This window comes from Pelodiscus sinensis, chromosome 21 (genome assembly GCF_052426305.1).
Source record: "Pelodiscus sinensis isolate ZL-2025 chromosome 21, ASM5242630v1, whole genome shotgun sequence".
NCBI classification, from domain to species: Eukaryota; Metazoa; Chordata; order Testudines; family Trionychidae; genus Pelodiscus; species Pelodiscus sinensis.
Window position 1 is genome coordinate 26,070,802 of NC_143072.1, and position 19,687 is coordinate 26,090,488.

The 19,687-nt window shown below is 69.9% G+C and overlaps 1 protein-coding gene across 1 annotated transcript; it reads right to left on the reverse strand.

Moving 5' to 3' along the window:
- Positions 1-337: 337 nt before the first annotated feature.
- ANKRD13B (ankyrin repeat domain 13B) lies at positions 338-16,664 on the reverse strand. Its single transcript, XM_075904584.2, has 15 exons — positions 16,179-16,664; positions 8,569-8,704; positions 8,148-8,272; positions 7,976-8,021; positions 6,276-6,419; positions 5,737-5,926; positions 5,246-5,312; positions 4,808-4,889; positions 4,113-4,177; positions 3,874-4,004; positions 3,460-3,617; positions 3,196-3,348; positions 2,825-2,985; positions 2,465-2,541; positions 338-2,127 (listed from the first exon to the last, which is right to left on the reverse strand). Exons 1-15 carry the CDS (start codon positions 16,545-16,547, stop codon positions 1,920-1,922), a joined length of 2,112 nt encoding a protein of 703 aa, XP_075760699.2. The 5' UTR covers positions 16,548-16,664; the 3' UTR covers positions 338-1,919.
- Between the last annotated feature and the right edge of the window lie 3,023 nt (positions 16,665-19,687).

A 19,687-nucleotide genomic window follows, 5' to 3' on the forward strand; every position in this document is an offset into this window, starting at 1 on the left:
GGCTCCCGCGATGCCCATCCCAGGGGGGCACTGGACCATGGCAGAGAGGGCAGGGACGGTGCTAATCTGCCCTGCTGGTACTGTGTGGGGGGAGGGGGAATGGAGCTATGGGGCGAGATTTGGGGTGACTAGCCGCTGGCACCCGGGAGCCCCCTAGTTCGAGTCACGGGCACGCAGCGTGGGCAGAGCCCCAGGGTGCCTGGCACGGCCCTGCCCGAAGTCACGGGACTGGCCAAGTCTGCGGTGCCCTTCCACCAACCCGCCCAGCCGGCTGCCCCCACCACCACGGCCTGAGATGGGCCCTGCCCGCCCCCCAGCCCCATGGAGCAGCGTCTGCTGAGAGACCACGAACGACTTTTATTGGTGTCGGCAGTGCTTGCAGCCGGTGGGCCGGGCCTTGGCCACGGGGCCCAGCCAGACCGCTGGTGGGGGAGGGTGTCGTGGGCAATTTAGAAAAGGTCCCTGCCCCCTCCCGGCTGCGGGAGCGAGCCGACACCTGGTGCTGCCCCGGTTTCCAGCGTGCTGGCTCCTCGCGGGCAGGGCGCCCCTCCGGCGGGGGAGGGGGCTGCCCGCCACGGCCACGGCGCTGCCCCGAGTGGGCTCGCCAAAGTCTGTTCTCCGCCAAGCCACGCGAAGCCCCGTGCCCCCGGCCGGGGCCCCGGCTCGGCTGTGGAGTTAGCACCATTCGATGGAAGGGTTGGCGGGGGTTCGGGCCCTGGGGGCTGCAGGCGGGGAGCCCTCAGCCCGGGCCGTGGTGCAGGGACCAGGCCTGGCTCATGCGCCCCACAGGGCTCACCTGAGAGCCGCGGGCTGGGCTGCCCCATGGGAACGGGGCCGAGGTTCCCACCCTAAGGCCGGTGCTGGCCGACACCCCCAGCCTGGCCTGCAAAGGTACTGCCCCCCACACCCCATAGCCCAGCCACCAGCTCCAGCCGGGCACCCCAAAGGCCCTTGAGGCATGGGCAGCAGTGGGGGGCTGGCAGGAGGCAGGCCAGGCTGCCCCTGGGGCTGCAGCACCTGCCCTGCTCCCCAACTGGCAGGGCTTGGTAAGTGCCCCCCGAAGTGTGCTGGCGAGGGGCTGCCTGAGCAGTGCCCCCAGGGGCTGGCAAGGTGGCATGGCCCTGGCGAGGGCCCTCCCGGGCAAGGCCAGGCCGGAGGGGCTCCGTGGTGAGGGGCTGGCAGCCCGTGGGCCTGGCGGGCTCCTGGCTAAGTGCACTTGAGGCGGTATCGGTGCCATGGGGCCTTGGGGGTGGCGTGTGCTGGGGGCAGCAGTGAGGGGCACAGAAGGGGCTGGTGCCTACAGCTGGGGGGAGGCTCAGCATGGTTCCCTGCCCTGTGCCCCGGGCCTGCACCCCCAGGAATGCTCCGTGCAGCCAGGCGGCAGGGGAGGGGCTGGGGGGGCAGGCGCTGTCCCTGGGTCACTGAGGAATGGGGGGTTACAGGGCAGAGGCTCAAGCAGCCCCAGATGCTATGGGGGGGCAGGGCTAAGGAGTCCAGTCCAGGCAGGGGGTCCTGGTGCCCTCTTCCCTGCCACTCGCTCCATCCAGCCTTTGGCCCCCGCGCTGTCTCCCTGCCCCCCAGCTCGGCCAGTGCCCCCCCCACCCAGCCCGGGGCTCCCCTAGTCCCTTCGCCCCGTCGGCCACACCACGCAGCTGGGTTCTGGGGGGGGCCTGGGACCTCCCTGCATCCCTGCCCTGGCCTCCCCCCCAGGGTGATGGGCGTGTCCCCTTCCCCCGGCCTGTACTCCCTGCCCCCTGCGGGCGATGCCTGGGCCCGGGGTCGCCGAGGAGTCCGGGGCCGCGGTAGGGTCCCTGCCCGGTGTGCCCGCCGGCACTGTTCCGGGCTCGGTGCGACGGGCGGGCCCCTCCGCTCGCATGGGCACGGCTGAGCGGGCGCCGCCCCCGGCTCACCGCCCGGGGCTATTTCTCCGTCAGCGAGAGCTGCAGGATGCGCCGCAGCTCCTCCTCCTCCCGCCGCGAGCGCCGCTCCGCCTCCGCCTGCTCCCGCGCCGACAGCGCCATGGCCAGCCGCAGCTGCTCGTCATAGCTGCGGAACAGGGGGCTGGGCCCGCCGCCGCCCTGCTGTGGGGGACCAGCCGGCCGGGGGGGCGGCGTGTGCTGGGGGGCCCTGGCCGGGAAACAGGAACACACGTGAGCCTGAGGGCGGGGGGCAGGCTGCGCCGGGAAGCCAGGGCCCTGGGGGTCACACCTGCCTCCAGTGAGCGGCGGACCCGTGTGATGAGCCAGGTGGCCTCACGGTGGCTCTCACGTACGAGGTGGAGGGGGGGGCCTAGCCAGCTCTGTTACGGGGGAAACTGAGGCACAGTCCAGCTCTGGATCCAGGCTGGTCTGACACTGTTGGGGCACGAAGCCGGGGGCTATGCTGGTGGGGCCCAGGCAGGACTTACGTGCACACCCCCCACTTCAGCGCCAGGGCCAGGCCCTGCGAGCCCTGCCCCACTTACCTGTCTCCTCGCCGGCCCTCGTGGGACATGGGGTGCGTGCCCGGCTTGCTGTTGGTCAGCGCTTCCCAGATGGTCACCTGCAGGTGCAGCGGCCTGGCATTAACCCTCCCCAAGGCCAAGGGCATGGCCAGGGACCGCGGAGGCACCCGCGCCAAGGGGGGCAGGGGAAGAGGCTGCCAAGGTGCCTGTGGGCTCTCTCAGCGCCGGCACCAGAGCTGCTCTCCCTGCAGTCACCGAGGGCTCCCCATGCGCTGCGCCCCCCCCCCCCCCGGTGCAGGGAGGGGCTGTTCCGGGCGATGCCGCCCCACGGGCCCGGCAGCAGTTACCGGTGGCGCCCAGCAGGGGGGGCGCGGCGCCCACCTGGTCGTACTCGGTGCCCGCCTCCAGCAGGCTCTGTTGGATGGCGAACTGCAGCAGGTCGTCGTCGTCCTCCCGCAGGGCGTCCCGGTGGCTGCCCAGCGTGCTGTACCCGGGCGGGGCCTCGAACAGCGACGGGTCCATCTCGCACGCCCGGCACGAGGCTGCGGGGCCAGACGCCGGTCACCGCACAGCCCCGGCCCCCCAGCACGCACGCCGCACGGCATGCTGGGAGCTGCCGGCTGGACCGGCTGCTGGGTAACGGGGGTGCCAAGCCAGCTCGGGGGCTGCTAATGTGCCCGACTCAATCTCCCCCTCCCTTATAAGGCCGGGGGGGGCGGTGCCTGGCGCGGCGGGGGGCAGGGGCTGCGTACCCACGGAGCTGGAGCTGCTGACGCTGGAGGAGTCGCTGCTGGGCGAGGGCGCCTCGCTGCTGGAGCTGCGGCGCACGGAGCTGACGGGCTCGTCGCACCCGTTGAGGTTGCCGAAGGTGATGCGGGCGTTCAGGATATGGAAGATGGGGATTTCTGGGGGCAGAGTCGGGGCAGTGAGCGAGCTGCCAGCCCCAGGACCGGGGGAGTGGCGCCCGGCCCCTGCGCCCTCGGGCAGCCGAGACAGGGCGCCGGGCAGGGCCTCACCGATTTTGACGGGGAAGCCGGGCGGCAGGCGGAGCGTGATGAAGTCGCGGAGCTTGGCGAAGAGCGCGTTGCTGATTGCCATCAGGTCGATGATGGGGGCCACCTGCTCGCCCAGGGACAGCGGGTGATCCTCACACAGCCACAGCTTGGCTTTGAACCTGCAGCGGGGAGATCGGGCACTGCCAGGTACTACCCCCCAGCACGCAGCCCCGTGGCACAGCCCACTCCCCCTGCGGTCGGGGTCACGTGGGGAGTCCCACCCACAGCCGGGCCATGCCGCTGCCCTGATCTCCCAGATCAGCCTCCCCCGCGCTGCCCTCCAGCAGTGAGTTCCACCTATCCCCAGCCTTCCTTCTCTTGCCACCCCCTCTCTTCCGAGCCAGGTTTCCTGGCAGGGACCCAGCCGCTCCGTACTTCTGCGTCTTGGTGGTGAGCTCCATGGGGCGCCCCATGTCCCTGCTGCCCAGCTCGAAGCTGGGGTCGAAGTACTCCTCGGGGGTGATGGCCGTGGGGTTGGTATGGCTCCGCGTCTGCGTGATCAGCGTCTGCGCCAGGACGAGCAAAGGCCTCGTCAGCACGGCCGAGTGGGGGGCTGCTCCACCCAAACACGGTGCAGCCCCCACGGCCCCCCCAGCCACCTGCCCGCTACTCACCCCATTGCTGGGCCCCACGTGCTGCTCAGCAATCCCCAGGAAGGACTGCAGCGGGGTCTTGCTGCCTGCAGAGAGACAAGCCCAGTGAGCCCCCGGCTGGGGCAGGGGCAGGGCCAGGGGGCAGCGCTGGGGCCCACCCACCTCCCCCAGCCAAAGGCGCACAGGACAGGCTATGGGGCTGGGGCGGGGCAGGAACAGGAGGCACAAAGGGGCCTGGACAAGGGATTGCATTTGCTCGGTTCACGGTGCATGCGACTGCTGCCGTCCTGTAACCCCCAGTGTGCCTCAGTTTCCCTGGGCACTGCACCAATAGCACGGGGAGAGGGGGGCACAGTTTCGGTGTGACACACAGGCTGATGCTTCTGCAACCTGAGACTGGCATTGGAGGGGGACCGGACGACACCTTTGGTGGGGAAGCAGGACCCAGGCTGGAGGTGGGGCTGGCTGCAGGGGGGATGGGCTGTGGGGTGAGTGAGTCTCGCTGGCTTAGGGGGCGGGGCCCTGGCTCTGAGCCCCGTCTGCCCAAGCTGGGCTGCCCTGGCTGCTCCCGGACCCTACGCTGACCAGTCTGGGCTACGCTGGGTCCCTGCAGACCAAGAACCCGCCTGTGCACCGTTGGCTGGGAGCCCCCCAGCTGCAGGTGCAGGGCCCGGAGACCCCCCCCCGACATCCCCTCTCCCGGGGCCGGCCCTCACCTTTGCTCTTGCCCTTGTGCTGGTCGGAGAGATGCTCCGTCCGCGTCCGCGTGATCAGCTCCACGTTGGACGCGCCGTAAACCTGGGGGGAGCCCGAACACCAGAGGCTGCTGCTCTCCCTGCCCCGCACCCCCCACGCGTGTCCCCAGACCCCTGCTCCGGGGGCGGGGAGGGGAGGGATGGTGAGCCGCCTGCGGGCAGCAAACTCGAGGCATCGCAGCCTCCCCTGGAGGAGCCTTGGCCGGGGCCAGGCGAGCCCGGACCCAGCTGCTGGGCCCAGTGGTGCCCGCTGGCGAGCAAGCCCAGCCATGCCCCTACCTCTGTGCTGACTCGGGTCCCACCACGGCTCCCTCTGCCCCTCCCAGAGCTGGGGAGGGGGCACGTGCCTCCCCCTGGCAGCCATGGCCCTGCTGCCCTACCCCCCCGCCTGCCCCTCACCTTGGCCTCGTACCCATTCACCACCTCCGTCTTCTCGCTCCGCCAGCCCAGGATCCCCGTCTTGTTCCTGACAGCGACAAGGCAGCCGTGAGCGACGACCCCGCGGGTTCACCTCACACCCCGCTGCGCGGCTGCCCTCCGCCAGGCCCCGCCCAGAGCCAGGGACCCCGCCCGGGGCCCACCTCTCAAAGGCGATGTTCTTGGGGTCCAGTTGCATGAATGGCCCCGCCCACTGGGCCGCCCACCGCTCAAAGGTGATGTTCTTGGGGTCCAGCTGCATGGTGACTGGCCCCTCCCACTGGCCCTGCTGGCCCCGCCCACTGGCCCGCCCACCGCTCAAAGGCGATGTTCTTAGTGTCCAGTTGCATGAATGGCCCCTCCCACTGGCCTGCCCATGTCTTGAAGGTGATGTTCTTGGTGTCCCGCTGCATGGTGCGTGGTGACTGGCCCCTCCCACTGGCCCTGCTGGCCCCGCCCACTGGGCCGCCCACCTCTCAAAGGCGATGTTTTTGGTGTCCAGCTGCGTGGTGACGACGGGTGCCGTGAGCCGCCCCATCACCTGCTCCTCGGTGGGCTGCACGGCAGCCAGCAGGCCCTCGGGGTCGTGGCTGGCCAGCGCCAGCGTCTCGGAGTACACCACCTGCCGGTCGTGGTCGATCTCCAGCACGACCGCGCTGGTGTCTGCGGGGAGGAGGCCAGGTCAGCGCGGCGCGGGGCGCACGGGCAGGGGGGCGGCTGGGGGCGTGTGCGCAGGGGCCTCTTGAGTGTGCACCATGGGGAGCAGGCCCCCTCCCCTGGCAGTGAGCCGTGGCCAGGTGGGCTGCTCCCCCACTCTGCACTGTCCCCCCCGGACACCAGCACCTGCCCCTCCACCCTCTCCCCTCTGGGCCAGGGGCCCTGGGCTGCTGCTGCTGCATCCGTGTGCCAGCAGGAGCGTGGGGCAGCAGAGCACAGAGGGCTGGACGGGCGTGTGCATTGTGAGCTGCCAGGGGCCATGCCCCCCCCCGCGCCCGGCACGGCACTTGCGGACCTTGTCCCCGGAAGATGAAGCTGCGGTTCCCCCGCTGCCAGGTCATGTGGTCGAAGCCGAGCAGCGTCGTGTCCACACGCAGGTTCTGGCCACTTTTCCACACCTTGTAGGTGTCGCTGGGGCAGATCTTGGAGACCAAGGGCACTGCAGGGAGGGGGACATGAGGGGCAGGGCCAGAACCGCCCCAACCCAGCACCCACCTTGAGGGGCAGCGGCAGGAGCCCATCTCCTCTGGCCAGGGGACAGGACTCTGCAAGCCACTGCATGGCCAGAGTGGGCAAGCAGGCTGGCAGGTGGCACTAGGACCCGGGGGCTGGCCGGGGCGGGCTGGCAGGTGGCACTAGGACCCAGGGGCTGGCCGGGGCGGGCTGGCAGGTGGCACTAGGACCTGAGGGTTGGCTGGGGCGGGCTGGAAGGTGGCACTAGGACCCAGGGGCTGGCCGGGGCGGGCTGGCAGGTGGCACTAGGACCCAGGGGCTGGCCGGGGCGGGCTGGCAGGTGGCACTAGGACCCAGGGGTTGGCTGGGGCGGGCTGGCAGGTGGCACTAGGACCCAGGGGCTGGCCGGGGCGGGCTGGCAGGTGGCACTAGGACCCGGGGGCTGGCTGGGGCAGGCTGGCAGGTGGCACTAGGACCCGGGGGTTGGCTGGGGCAGGCTGGCAGGTGGCACTAGGACCCGGGGGCTGGCCGGGGCGGGCTGGAAGGTGGCACTAGGACCCAGAGGTTGGCTGGGGTGGGCTGGCAGGTGGCACTAGGACCCAGAGGTTGGCTGGGGCGGGCTGGAAGGTGGCACTAGGACCCAGAGGTTGGCTGGGGTGGGCTGGCAGGTGGCACTAGGACCCAGAGGTTGGCTGGGGTGGGCTGGAAGGTGGCACTAGGACCCAGGGGCTGGCCGCGGCGGGCTGGCAGGTGGCACTAGGACCCAGGGGCTGGCCGGGGCGGGCTGGCAGGTGGCACTAGGACCCAGAGGTTGGCTGGGGCGGGCTGGCAGGTGGCACTAGGACCCGGGGGTTGGCTGGGGCGGGCTGGCAGGTGGCACTAGGACCCAGGGGCTGGCCGGGGCGGGCTGGAAGGTGGCACTAGGACCCAGAGGTTGGCTGGGGCGGGCTGGCAGGTGGCACTAGGACCCAGGGGCTGGCCGGGGCGGGCTGGCAGGTGGCACTAGGACCCAGGGGCTGGCTGGGGCGGGCTGGCAGGTGGCACTAGGACCTGGGGGTTGGCCGGGGCGGGCTGGCAGGTGGCACTAGGACCCAGAGGTTGGCTGGGGTGGGCTGGCAGGTGGCACTAGGACCCAGGGGTTGGCTGGGGCGGGCTGGCAGGTGGCACTAGGACCCGGGGGCTGGCCGGGGCGGGCTGGCAGGTGGCACTAGGACCCAGAGGTTGGCTGGGGTGGGCTGGCAGGTGGCACTAGGACCCAGGGGTTGGCTGGGGCGGGCTGGCAGGTGGCACTAGGACCCAGGGGTTGGCTGGGGTGGGCTGGCAGGTGGCACTAGGACCCAGAGGTTGGCTGGGGTGGGCTGGCAGGTGGCACTAGGACCCAGAGGTGGGCTGGAAGGTGGCACTAGGACCCAGGGGTTGGCTGGGGCAGGGGTGGGTGAGCGCAAGGCCCTGGGGGATGGAAGGCAGGAGGGGGGAGCAGCAGGAGGGCTCTGGCACTTGTTGGGGGGGGGATGCTGGTTCTCCCCCTCCCCCCGAACTTACCCCAGCTGGTGAACTCCCACTTCATCTCCACGTAGAAATCCTGAGCCTGGGGAGAGGGGCGAGGCCAGGGTGAGGGGCGCCCGGCGTCACTCCCCGCGCCCGGCAGGGAGCCAGGCACGGGGGGGCGGGGCGGGGCTGGGCGGGCGGAGCCCCGCGGGGCAGGGGGCAGTACCTTGCGCAGCTTGTCCAGCAGGATGGGGATCCCGGCCAGGCGCTTGACAGCTCGCTGATAGTCGCGGTACCGCAGCACCAGCTGCACCAGCTCCAGGTCCCGGGTGCTCACCGCCTCCTGGAGCACTGGGGGCAGCAAACAGCACTGGGCAGCGGGGTTGCCAGCCCTGCCCGGACTGCACCCCAGGGCAGGGCCCCCGGCCACCCCCCTGGCTGAGCAGCTTTGTGACCCCCCCCCCCGGCCACTGCAGGGGCCCCGGCAGGACCACGCGCTCTCCCCTCCCGCCCCCATGCAGGGGGGCTGCTCTCCCTGCCCAGGGCTGGCTCTGGTGCCCAGGTGCCTGCCGCGGGCACAGGAGAGAAGTAGCTGCTGTGGGCACCGGCGGCCCGCTCCCTCGGGCATCCCGGCCTCGCCTGCCCACCTGTCCAGCCGCTGCGGTTCTCCTTGGCCACGTCGGCGCCGTGTCTCAGCAGCACCCGGGCGCAGTCCACGTGGCCCAAGGTGGCGGCGAGGTGCAGGGGCGTGCGGCCCCGCGGGTCCAGCTGCTCTACGTCCACCTGCCCAGGGGGCCCAGAGAGGGGGTTAGCCGGGGTGTGGGGGGCATAGCCCCAGCCCTCAGCTCTCAGCCCTCAGCGGGGGGCCGGGCCCTGGCCCTGCAGGGGCCTGGGAGAGCCGTGCCCACGGGGCGGGGGCGGGGGTGGGGGCGGGGGCAGAGCTGCCCAGGGAGCTGGCTGGCCAGGCCCCCCTGGAATGGGGCCCGTTGTGGGGTGAGCCCCTCGCAGATGGGCCAGCGCAGGACCTCAGGGACCACGTCTCTGCCAGCTCCCGGCTCGCTCTGAGGGCGCGTGGCCGGGCGACGGGGGCCTGACACGCCCGCCAACCAGCGCCCAGCCTCTGGGGCTGACGGGGAGCACAGCCTGCTGGGCAGAAGGCCTGGCGCGTGGGGCCCATCGGCGGGGCCGGACGGGCGGGCCGCTAGCCCCAGGCTCCCGCTGCCCCTCCCGCCTTCCCACCCCACCAGCAGCCCAGCATCCGCTTCCCGCCCGGGGCCCGCGGCGGAGGAGGCCGGGCCTGGCAGGCTCATGCCAAGCTGGGCTTGCAGGGAAGGGGCAGTGGGGCCGGTGCCCAAGCCGGGACGGGAGCTCTGTGCGGGATGCCAGGCCAGAGGACTAGGGGGCACGGGAGAGGGAAGGGGCTGGCCTGAGCCCGTGGGGGGAGCTGCCACAGCCCCACCTCCTGCAGAGCCTGGCCCTGGGACGGAGGGGGGCCTGGTAACTCCCCCCCCCGGTGAGCCCCGCACGAGGGGCACGCGGCTGTTAGCCCCCCAGCCGGGGCAGAGACAGGCCCGACTGCAGCCCAGCCCCCGCTGCCTGGAGCCTGTGGGTTCCCGGCCCGGGTTCGGGGCAGGGACGGCTAGTGGCTTGTAGCAGCGGGGGGGGGGCAGGCTGGGATGAGGGGCAGGGGGAGCCCAGGGCCTGCTTGGGGTGAGTGGGGGCCCCTTTCCTGGCAGCTCTGGCGCAAGGACGCTCCCTAGGAGTTGGGGGGGGGGTCAGGTTGCCTGGAGACGGTGTCTCCCTGGCACCCCTCCCCCCGTCGCTGCTAATTGCCCTGCAACTCGTTTGCCAGGGACTAGATCCCAGGGGCCAACTGTTGTTGCTGAGAGAAACCCGGCGGGGGTGGGGTGATCCGGCCGCCTGCCCACGGTGCCATGGCCTGGGGGCGGGAGGGCAGTGCCAGCCGGCCCCTTGGCTGACAGAGAGCTCCCTCCCCCCGAGTCGGGGGGCCCCTCTCGCACCCCTAGGCCCCCGGCCACGGCCCCGGGCACCCTGGGAGCAGCCAGCCGTGTCGGGTGCTGCAAGCCAGGCTGGGCATCTCCCCCCACCCCCAGGGAGCAGAGCGGGGCCCCCTGCCATGCACCTCGGGGTGCCCCAACCCCAACGCGAGGGCCTCTCCCCACCCAGCAGACGGGCGGCCTGACTCCGGGTCTCCCTTCCCGCTGCCCTGGGCCCTGCCCCCACCTCGGTGCTTCCCAGTCACATGCCAGCTAGATCCAGCTGGTACCCCCCCGTGCGCCCCTCTTGCCAGCCCTCCAAACCCACACTGCACGTCCTGGCACCCCCGCCCAGCGCCGGCAGCCACTCGCCAGCCCCCGCGCCCTCCACCCTGCCCGTCGTGGGGGCCTGGCGAACGCGCCACCCCCGCAGAGAGGCACAGCGCACGCCCGCCCGCCCGAGACCCCCGCCCCGCCTGGGGGCCAGAAACAAAGCAGGGCCTGGGCGCGGCCCCTGCCACCGAATGGGAGCTGGCACATTCGTTAAACGCTCTCCACGGCAATCGCTTGCTGGCTCTTAATTGCTCTGATGAAAAGGGTTCTAATTAAAGAAAACAGACACGCCAGCCCTTCCGCTGGGAGCTGGAGAACAGCTCCCCCGCCCCCCAGCAGGGCAGCTGGGCCTAGTGGTAGGAGCTGGGCCCTGGGTGCACATTCAAGGTCACTTCATTGACACCGGGAGGCGGAGCAGGACGCGGCTAATGCCCCAGCCTGCCCCCCGGCCGGCTCTGTGCCCCCCGGCTGTCCCCCCACAGCAGCCTGCGTGTCCCCTGCTCACTCCACCGCCGGGCTCAGCCTGTTTGCTCAGCCGTGGGGAGGCGCCGGCGCTCGGCGGTGGGACCGCGTGGCCAGGGGATCAGGGCAGGGGGTGCCGCAGGAGGGCAGTGGCTGTTAGACCCCTCGGCAGGGAGGGTCTCGGCGGGGGGGTCACACGCCCCGCTCTGCCAGCCTGCCGCACGCTGGGCACAGGGACTTTCAGCCCTTGGCTCTCGCACGCCCGTGGGGCTGCAGGGCGAGGGGCCGTCTTCAGCCAGGCGGAGATGGGGCCCTGCGCTTGGGGGGGCCTATGGACAAGACGGTGCCCCATATTGGGGAAGGGTGGGGCGAGGGCGGAGGAGGGCAGGACCTCGGGCGAGGGAGGGTTGCCCTGGACCTCGTGGCCCCTAGGGCGGCCCTGTTCCCAACAACTCGTCCCACCTGGCCAGGGGCACCTGCGGAGGGAGCTGCTGTTTGCCCCAGGTGGTTGTAAGGGACCCATTGCCCCGAGCTCTCACCCAGAGCCAGGCGCACACGCACCCTGCCAGCCCACCCCAGGGCCCTGAGCTAGGCCGTGGGTCCCCTGCCCCCTAGGCCTGCTGGACCGACGCTGCCTTCCTGCAGGGCTGCTCAGGGCCAGCGTCCGGGGTGCCCGACGGCGCTGTAGGTGCGTGGGGCTGCCCTGGTGCCAGCTGGGCAGTGCCAAGGGGGTAAGGAATTGCTTTTGTGATGCTCACCGTTTAATACACAGGCCTGCCCCGGCTCCTCCCAGCCCATCCCTCAGCGCCAGCCACACCCTGCCTCTGGGGAGTCCTGCTGCATCTCTGGCCCCCACCCGCCTGCTAGAAATGTGCTCCCGGGGGGGGGGGGCAGGGAATCCGTGGGGCAGGAACACCAGGGCTGGCCTTGCACCCTGATCCTGGATTGCAGTAGCGAGGGGCAGTGGGCTGCACCGGAGCCATGGGAGGGGGGGGCATTTCTTCTGCTGCCCTGGTGCCGTGCTGGCAGCCCCCAAGCCAGCGCCCTGTGTGCAGCTTGGCAGGGCACTGGAGCGCCCAGGAGAGCTGGGAGGGACAGCCAGGCCAGGGCGGCTCCGCTCCCTTTGAGGGGTGCTGGGGACCAAGGTGCAGGGAGCTGGGGCCAGGGACTTGGCAGGGAGTCTCCTCCGCCCCGAGTCACCTGAACCCTGCTCAGGCTGATGCCCACAGCCGTCCCGGAGCCCTGGCTGCCCCGGGCACAGGGCCAGCAGCGGGGGAGCCGGCAGAGCCGGGGGCTGGGCGCCCCACTGCACTCCGAGCAGGGCACAGGGCCAGCAGCGGGGGAGCCGGCAGAGCCGGGGGCTGGGCGCCCCACTGCACTCCGAGCAGGGCACAGGGCCAGCAGCGGGGGAGCCGGCAGAGCCGGGGGCTGGGCGCCCCACTGCACTCCGAGCAGGGCAGAGGGCGCAGGGGGGAAGCTGGCAGTGCTCTGTCTGCGCCATCCACGCCAGGCTAGGCAGGGCGGAGCCTTCCTCGGGGGGCAGGGCCAGCTGCCCCGGGGGTGCCTGGAGTCTGCTGGGGGGGCTGTGTCCCCGGGCGGTCGGCCGGCGGCTCTCGCCACTGACTGCGGGGCCAGGAATCTGCTGATGAGATGCCTGTGCAGAACTGGACGCCCGCCCTCCCTCGCGCCCACCTGCGTGCCCCCTCCCCCTCCAGGCCGGCTCCAGCCTGGCAGCTCCTCTGACCTGGCTGCTGGCTCCATGTGGCTCCGGCGCTCCCTGCCCTGGTCTGCGGGAGCTGCCTGGCACACTGGGCCGCCTGGCACCACCACTCCTGCCAGGAAAATGCCCGGGGCACAGCCCCTCCCCCTACCGAGTGCCAGGGGTGCTGGGTGCAAGCTCCACTCCCCGGCGATCTGGCTGCCCAGCTCTCCCCTCCCGCGCCCGGGGCACGCCAGGCCCCATCTGCCTGCCGAGCCGGCGGGTCCCTTCGCGCCAGGCCTGCCTGCCTCCCCCGGCCCGTGGTGGCCAAGCCCCTCGCGGGTACCAACAGCGCCCCCTGCTGCCGCTGGGTAGCCTGAGGCTGAGACGGGCGCCGTGCCCGGCCCTGTGCTGGCGGCTCTGCCGGGGCAAAGGGAGCTCAGCTCCCGGGATGGAGAGGTGCCGAGTTACCTCCCCACCGTCCCCTGGAGCGACTGACTTGTCCTTGGCTGGAAGGGACCCTGGTGCTAAGCTCAAGTCCCAGCGCGGGCGGCCGTAACGTGCCGGCTCCCAGCCCCCCGCACCCCTCCAAGAGCCGTGCCCGGGTACGTGCCCCGTGCCCGACGGGTGAGCTGCCGCGGCTGGCTGGCTCGGAGCCCGTGCGGCATGTCCCCCTGGGCACGGAAGCACGTAGCACAGCGCCCGTGCAGACGTCCCCCCAGCCCCCGGCGGCGCTCGGCCCCTCCCCGAATTCATGGTGCTTCGCGCCCTGTGGCAGCTCAGAGACTGCCCGGCGGCCAGGGCACGGGTGGGGCAGCCCAAGAGCCCGACTCTTCCCCGCTGGGGACGCTGATGGGCCAGAGGCCCAGCCCAGGCGGCGGCTGCTCCACCTGCACTTGCCCAGGCAGTGTGGAAGTCTAGAGACCGCGGGCCTGCCCGACCGCACAGGCACGGCTCCCCAGCAGGCTGTGGGGCATGACGCCGCTCCCAGCTCAGCCTCCCCGGGCATACCAAGAACCCACCCCCATCCCGGGGCGGGCGCCAGCCTCCTGCAGCTGCACCGGGACCCCCAGCAGCCGGGCAGGAATTCCCAGAGCAAGAGCCTAATGACCTGAGCTGGCCTTTGCCAGGACACCAGGGCTCGCCGGCCCACCCATGGCACTGGGTGGAGAGGGGGGCGCGGTTCATGGGCATAGATGGCTCAGCATCTCCTCCGCCAGCCCCAGCACTGGGCCTCCCCGCGGGCAGCAAGAGGAGCTGCCCTGCCCATGCCAAACCTGCACCCCCTCCCGGTGCCCCTACGGCCTGGCGCCCCCTAGTGCCCTGGGCACATCAGCTCTGACTGCAGGGGAACAGCGCCCCCTTACCAGCCCCCGGCACCAGCTACCAATCCAGAGAGGCTGGGGGGCCTAGCCCTAGGGTGCCCCTATCCCTGCGCGGCAGGGCCCTCTCTCTCCTCTCTCCTCTCTCCAGGGTGGAGGACGCAGCCCACGCCCGTGGCAGCCCCTCTCCAGGGGCCGGGCTGGTGAGCAGCCTCCCTACCCCCCAAGTCTGGGCTCCTCTGCAGGGGGCTTTGCCTAGGCAGGGTCTGGGCTGCCCCCCTAACCAGAGCCCCCCTGCCCCAGGGCAGCTCACTGGGGGCAGGCCAGGGCTGGGCTCTCAGCGTGGCCTGGAGCAGGCTCTGTGGGGCTAGTGACACTGTCCTGTCCCTGCTGCGGCTCCGTGCTTCTGGCCCTCACGCCTCCAGGAGCCCGGGGGGGGGGGGCATGCAGGTGGGGGGGAGGTGCCAGTTGCCCTGGAGCCATGGCACGGGGTGGGGGAGGGGCTGCGGTTTGGGAGCGGTCCCGGCTGCAGGGCAGGATGCAGGCGTGGCCAGGCAGGGTGCTCACCACAGCCCCGTGCGCAAGGCCGAGCGCTGCCGTGGGCCACGCGGAGCCTGCTGGGGCCTGCCGCCAGGGCTGCCTGCTGCCTGGGAGCCCGTCTGAGCCCTCCAGCCGGGCTGCTGCCCCAAGCGGGGCTCTGACGGGCGCCAAGGCCCGGGTACCCCTCTGCCTCAGAACAGGCAACCCTCCAGCCCCGGCAGCTCCACCCGTCGCCGCCTCCCGACCCTGGGAGGCCAGACCCCTTGTGCCTCTGGGGTGCCCCTTCCTTCAGAGGAAACGGGCCGCGGGTTCCCAGGGCGATAGCTGGCACGCGGGTGCAGAAACTGCCCGGCGATTGGGACGCTTGGCTGGCACGCGCCGGGCCCGGGGAAACGGGCAGCACACGCTTCTTGGACCGCGCCGGGCCCCCTGCCTCCCGGAGGCTGCTGACAGTGACCCAGGCTGACACGGCAGGAGATTCCCCCCGGCTGCCCGGACCAGGACAAAGGAAAACACCAGCGCCCTCCATTCCCAGGCAAATCACAATTAGGCCAGGATCTCTCCCTGCTACAGCGCAGACGGGTGTGGCCCCAAGGTAGAGAAAAGCCGGGCAGCCACAGCAAACAGCCCAGCCGGAAGACGATGCGTCAGAGCAGGTTGGACGCCTCCTTGTCAAAACAACCAAGGGCCCGATCCTGCGAGACCCTGAGCGCCCCTGGCTCGCGCCACCTGGGCCCCCGCGGGGGCAACAGCACCCCGCTTCAGGCCCAGGGAGCCCCGGATGTTGACCCGCCTGGGGGCTGCCATTGTTCCCGCCACACCCGTTACTGTAACAGGAGCAGGTGGGCGCTCCTGGGGGTAGTTCGTAGAACAGGGGTGACCAATGAAACCCAAAGGGTCAATTCGTACATCGACCCTGCGGAGCCGGCGGAGGGGCCTGCCGGGGCCAGCAGCCGCGTGCGTGCTGTGCTGTCTGCCAGGTGCGTCCCCCAGCACGCGCGTGCTGGACCCAGCGCCCCTCTCACCATCTCAGCGGCGACTGCACCCCGGCTACTCCGATTCACGGGGGGGGGCCAACTGCAGCCCCAGCCCAGGTGGGAGAGGCAAGGACGGAGGGGCGGGTGACCCCCTGCTCTGCCCCTTCTGAGCTTTCACCCTGCCCCGAACCCTGGCCCCGGGGCGCTCGCTGAGTCCAAGGGAACCACAGGGGGGGATGCCGATTCCTGGGGGGCTGGGCCCATTGCAGCCTGCGCTGGGCGCTGATCCCGGTGTGCCTGAGGGACCGAGCGCGCTGCGGGCGGAGGCAATGGGTGTGCCAGGCACCGAGCTGTGCCAGCCGACGGAGGCGGGAAACGCTCTGGCGCCAGGGTGAGACGGCCCCACGGCCCACACCCAGGGGGCGGTGGATGGAAAGGGAAGCAGAGGGGGCTGGAGGCATCTCCCTGGCTGGGGTCCCGCTAGAGGCCACCCACTGGGTCTGCGCCCTTTGCCCGGGCCCCGGGGTGCCCCACCTACGAGCCCGGAGCCGCCCCGCTGGCAAAGGCCTGCGCCCCGGGACACATGCAGCTTTGCCTGATGCTCGGGCTCCCCCGGCCCGGGGAGGGGCCCCTGGACGGGGGGGTCAAATCAAACAGCGGGATCCCCCTCCCCCCCGCGCTGCTACCGAGGCCAAGTGCTAGCGGCCCCCCAGACCCCCCCAGCGCCCGGCAGCGGAGGCTTCCGGCAGCCGCCCAGCTCCGGCCCTGCAGCCTGGGCGCCGGGGAAGCCCTCCAGGCGGGCGGGCGCCTTCCCGGGGATGCTGCTGCAGCTGCTGGCGGCGGAGGGGGCAGGGGAGTTGCATCAGCCCCCCCTTCCCGCGGCCCCGACCCCCGCCCGTCCCGAGCCGCGCCCCGCGGGGGTCCCACCTGCTGGGTGCTGAGCTCGCGGTCCAGCTCGCGGGCGCGGTTGTGCCAGACCAGGCGGTGCAGCGGGTACCTGCCCGGCGGCCCCTGCCCGGCCGCGGCGAGCATCCTGCGGCTCCGGCGGCGCAGGGGCGGGGGGCTGCGCGCAGGGCTGCCGGCGGCGCGGGGAGGAGGCTGGGGCTGCGGAGGCATGTGGCGGGGAGGAGGGGAGCTCGGGCCCGGCTCCGGGGCTCCCCGAGCGCCGGGCCCCAGGCTGCGCTGCGCTGCGCGCTCCGCCCGCGCGCACAAAGGGAAGCGCCCCCCCGGCCGCGCAGCGCAGCGCAGCGCTCCGCCCGCGCGCAAGGGCCCCGAGCCCCAGCGGGCCCCCGGCATGGCCCCCGCCCTGCGCCGCTCGGGGGGGCCGGGAGCAGCGGCCTGGCGCCGCGGCCTGATGGGAGCTGTAGTTCCCCTGCACGACCGGGCGCCCAAGGGATCCGGGCAGCCCTGGCGCAGCCTCCGCGCTGCTCCCAGGGCCAGCGCCGGGCTCCTCCGCCTCCCCCCGCGGCCAGGGGCGGCCCTGGCTTCTCCTGCCCCAGCCCCCTCCCAGCTGATGGGCCTGGCCAGGGGCGGCCCCCTAGGCTGGCAGGGACCAGGCTGTCCAGCACCTCCGGCCGGGGCCCCATCTCGGAGCTGGGCACCAGGGCCCATCACCAGGCCTTGCCCACGTGCCCCATGCCGTGCCCTGCACCTCCCGTGAGACCTGGCACCCGACCCTGGAGGCCCTGGCCTTTAACCTCTGCGCGCGACCTCTCCTGGTACCACAACCACCGACTCCTCCCCATCCCCAGCCCAGCGGGGGTGTAACTCTGCCTGGCCCGAGACACAGGTGTGTGGGCCGGGCTCTGGGCGTAGGTTGGAGACATCCTGCAGGCCAAATCGAGGTGCGAAATGACAGAATTACAGGCCAAACCCTCCAGAGGAGCATCCCCTGCAAGGCTACCAGCTCCCCGCGCTGGCCAGCCAGGCCCGGCCACTGCTCTCCCTGTAGGGCTGCCAGATGGTTTTAACAAAAATACCAGACACCCTCGACATTCCAGCACAATCTACATCCCATCTTAGCTAGAAAATTGCGGCCAGTTCGATTTTCCATTTCTGTTTTCTCTGTTTGTTTCCCGAACAGAAAGTTCAACTACTGGACTGTTCAAAACCGGACGCCTGGCAGCCCGAGCTCCCTGCGTGGGGGAGACAGATGGTGCTGGGAGGAAGGAATTTGGGTTTATTAGGAAGCAGGGAACCTTTGGGGAAAGGCGGGGCCTGTGCAGGGAGGATGGGCGCCAGCTCGCGCAAAAGCAGCACCAGATTGCTGGCCTGGAAAATGAAAACGATCTCCGGAGTTTTTAAACGCTGGCTGGGGAAAGCCGGTAAGTGCCGAGGAGTGTGGTTCAGCCAGCCATGGGGGGAATTAAAGGGGAGCATCCTCGTCATGAGGAGCGGGTGGAGGTATAGCCAGAGCCGGCTCAGGCACGGGCCAAGCGGGCTACCGCCTGGAGCACCCCATTGTAGGGGGCACCGGGCAGGGGTGGCACCGTGCATGCTCCGCGCGCTCGGGGCGGCATCACGCATGCGTCGCACTCCTGGAGGCGGCGCCGCACTCCCAGGGCCCGGAGCGCACAAATGGCTCGGGCCGGCCCTGGGCATAGCAACAGGAATGATGGAAGGTCCAGAGAACATGGTCCGTGAGGGAAGGCTGAAAGGACTCGGCTTGTTTAGTTTGGAAAGGAGCCGACTGAGAGGGGATTTGATAGCTGTCCTCAGGTATCTAACGGGTGTCACAAGGAGGAGGAAGAAAAGTTGTTCTCTTTGACCTCTGAGGACAGGACAAGCAATGGGCTTCGATTGCAGCGAGGGAGGTTGAGGTTGGACATTAGGAAAAACTTCCTACCTGTCGGGGTGGTGAAACGCTGGAATAAATTGCCCAGGGAGCTTGTGGAACCTCCATCGGTGGAGATATTTCAGAGCAGGTTAGACAGACACCTGGCAGGGATGGTCTAGACCAGGGCTACTCAACACGCAGGCCATGGGCCACATGGGGCCCACGGCCCGTTTGTTTGCAGCCCACGGTGCGGCTTGCATTTACGTGGGGCTCAACATGTGGCCCGTGGGTGAGAGCCAAACAAAAAAGGAGTCAATATAATGATCTTCTGTTGCTATGTGGTTTAGTAATTAACTTCCTGGACTGTCATTGCTCATTCAAAGTGCTGTCATCTGCGTGGCAAGCGGGCAAATGTTGTATTTTATTAAGTTAGCAGAACTAACTTAAACGGGGCCTGCGTGTTGTGTAGTCTTGCCTTAATCTTTGTATTCGTGCCCATCAGTGTGAAAAGACACTATTTGCATATATTTGCATATATTCGCATGTATATGCAATCACACTTAAGTTGCGGCCCTTGGCATGTGCTGTGAGTATCATTGTGGCCCCCGGGTTTTCCAAAGCTGAGTAGCCCTGGTGTGGCGGCATGTCAGAGACCCCGCCCCGCCCCCCGATCCTGCATCCCCGGAGCAGCAGGAACAGACTCCACAGCCAGTAGAACAGGGGGGTTTATTGCTTCTCCGGGATCCAGCCCAGCACAGACGGGATGTGGGTACCGGAGTCAGGGCCAGGCAGCCTCAGACCCCTCGGGGGAGGGGTCCATCGCCCCCTCAGCACCCTGCTTAGTCTGTTCCCTTCATGTTTCCTAGCCAGCAACTGCCCAGCTCCCAGACCCAGACCCCCCCCAGCCAAGTGCCGTCTCCACCTCCCTCCCTTTGTCTCTCCCCCTGGGAAGAGCTTTGCTAACTGCTCAGGCTGGGCCTGGGTGTCTGGGCCAATCCACATGTGGGTGAGTCAATGGGAATTGCACAGCCCAGCGCAGGGGACCCCGGGTTACAGAGCAGACAGCCCCCCCGCCCCACTACGTCACACCTGGTCTAGACGGTGCTTGGCAGGGGAGCTAGGCCTGAACCAAAGCCGCCTTCAGCAGCCAGACCAAAGAGCAGCAGCCAGTACTGTAAGGCCTGGAGTCACATCCATCTGCATTGCATTACAAAGTGTCACACCCGGCCGTGAGGAGGGGACGGTGCCCTGACAGCCCCCCACTGTCACCAGGTAAAGAGACGGATCCCAAGATGGGTAAAGAAAACGTAAGTCGTCCCATTCTGTCTGGCAAGAAACTGCTTCTTCATAGAGAATGTCGTGGACTCCTCAACCTCTGAGCATTGTCATTACACTTTCCTATTGTTCGACGGTGTCATCTCTGTCTGGTTTGTAGCGGTTTTTGTCTGCTGGATAATTCATTTTGCTAGGTGTAAATCAATTATGGTGAGGGGGTCTGATTGGTTAGGTAATTCTGTTATGATTCATTAGTAAAATTATACTAGAATAGTTGGTTAAGGTCTAGCTAAGCAAGACTCAGGTCTCATTATATAAACTGGGGTTCGAGAAGAAGAAGAAGATCAGAAGTAACAGAAGGAAGAAAAGGCTGGAAGAGGACCAG

Bases quoted from the DNA above. Each gene is read 5' to 3' on its own strand.
- ANKRD13B (XM_075904584.2), bottom strand. From the start codon at position 16,547: ATGCCGGGGGCCCGCTGGGGCTCGGGGCCCTTGCGCGCGGGCGGAGCG. The intron at 8,022-8,147 runs GTACTGCCCCCT...CCCTCTCCCCAG, and splicing joins TGCTGGACAAGCTGCGCAAG to GCTCAGGATTTCTACGTGGA. The intron at 3,349-3,459 runs GTGAGGCCCTGC...CTCTGCCCCCAG, and splicing joins CGGCTTCCCCGTCAAAATCG to AAATCCCCATCTTCCATATC.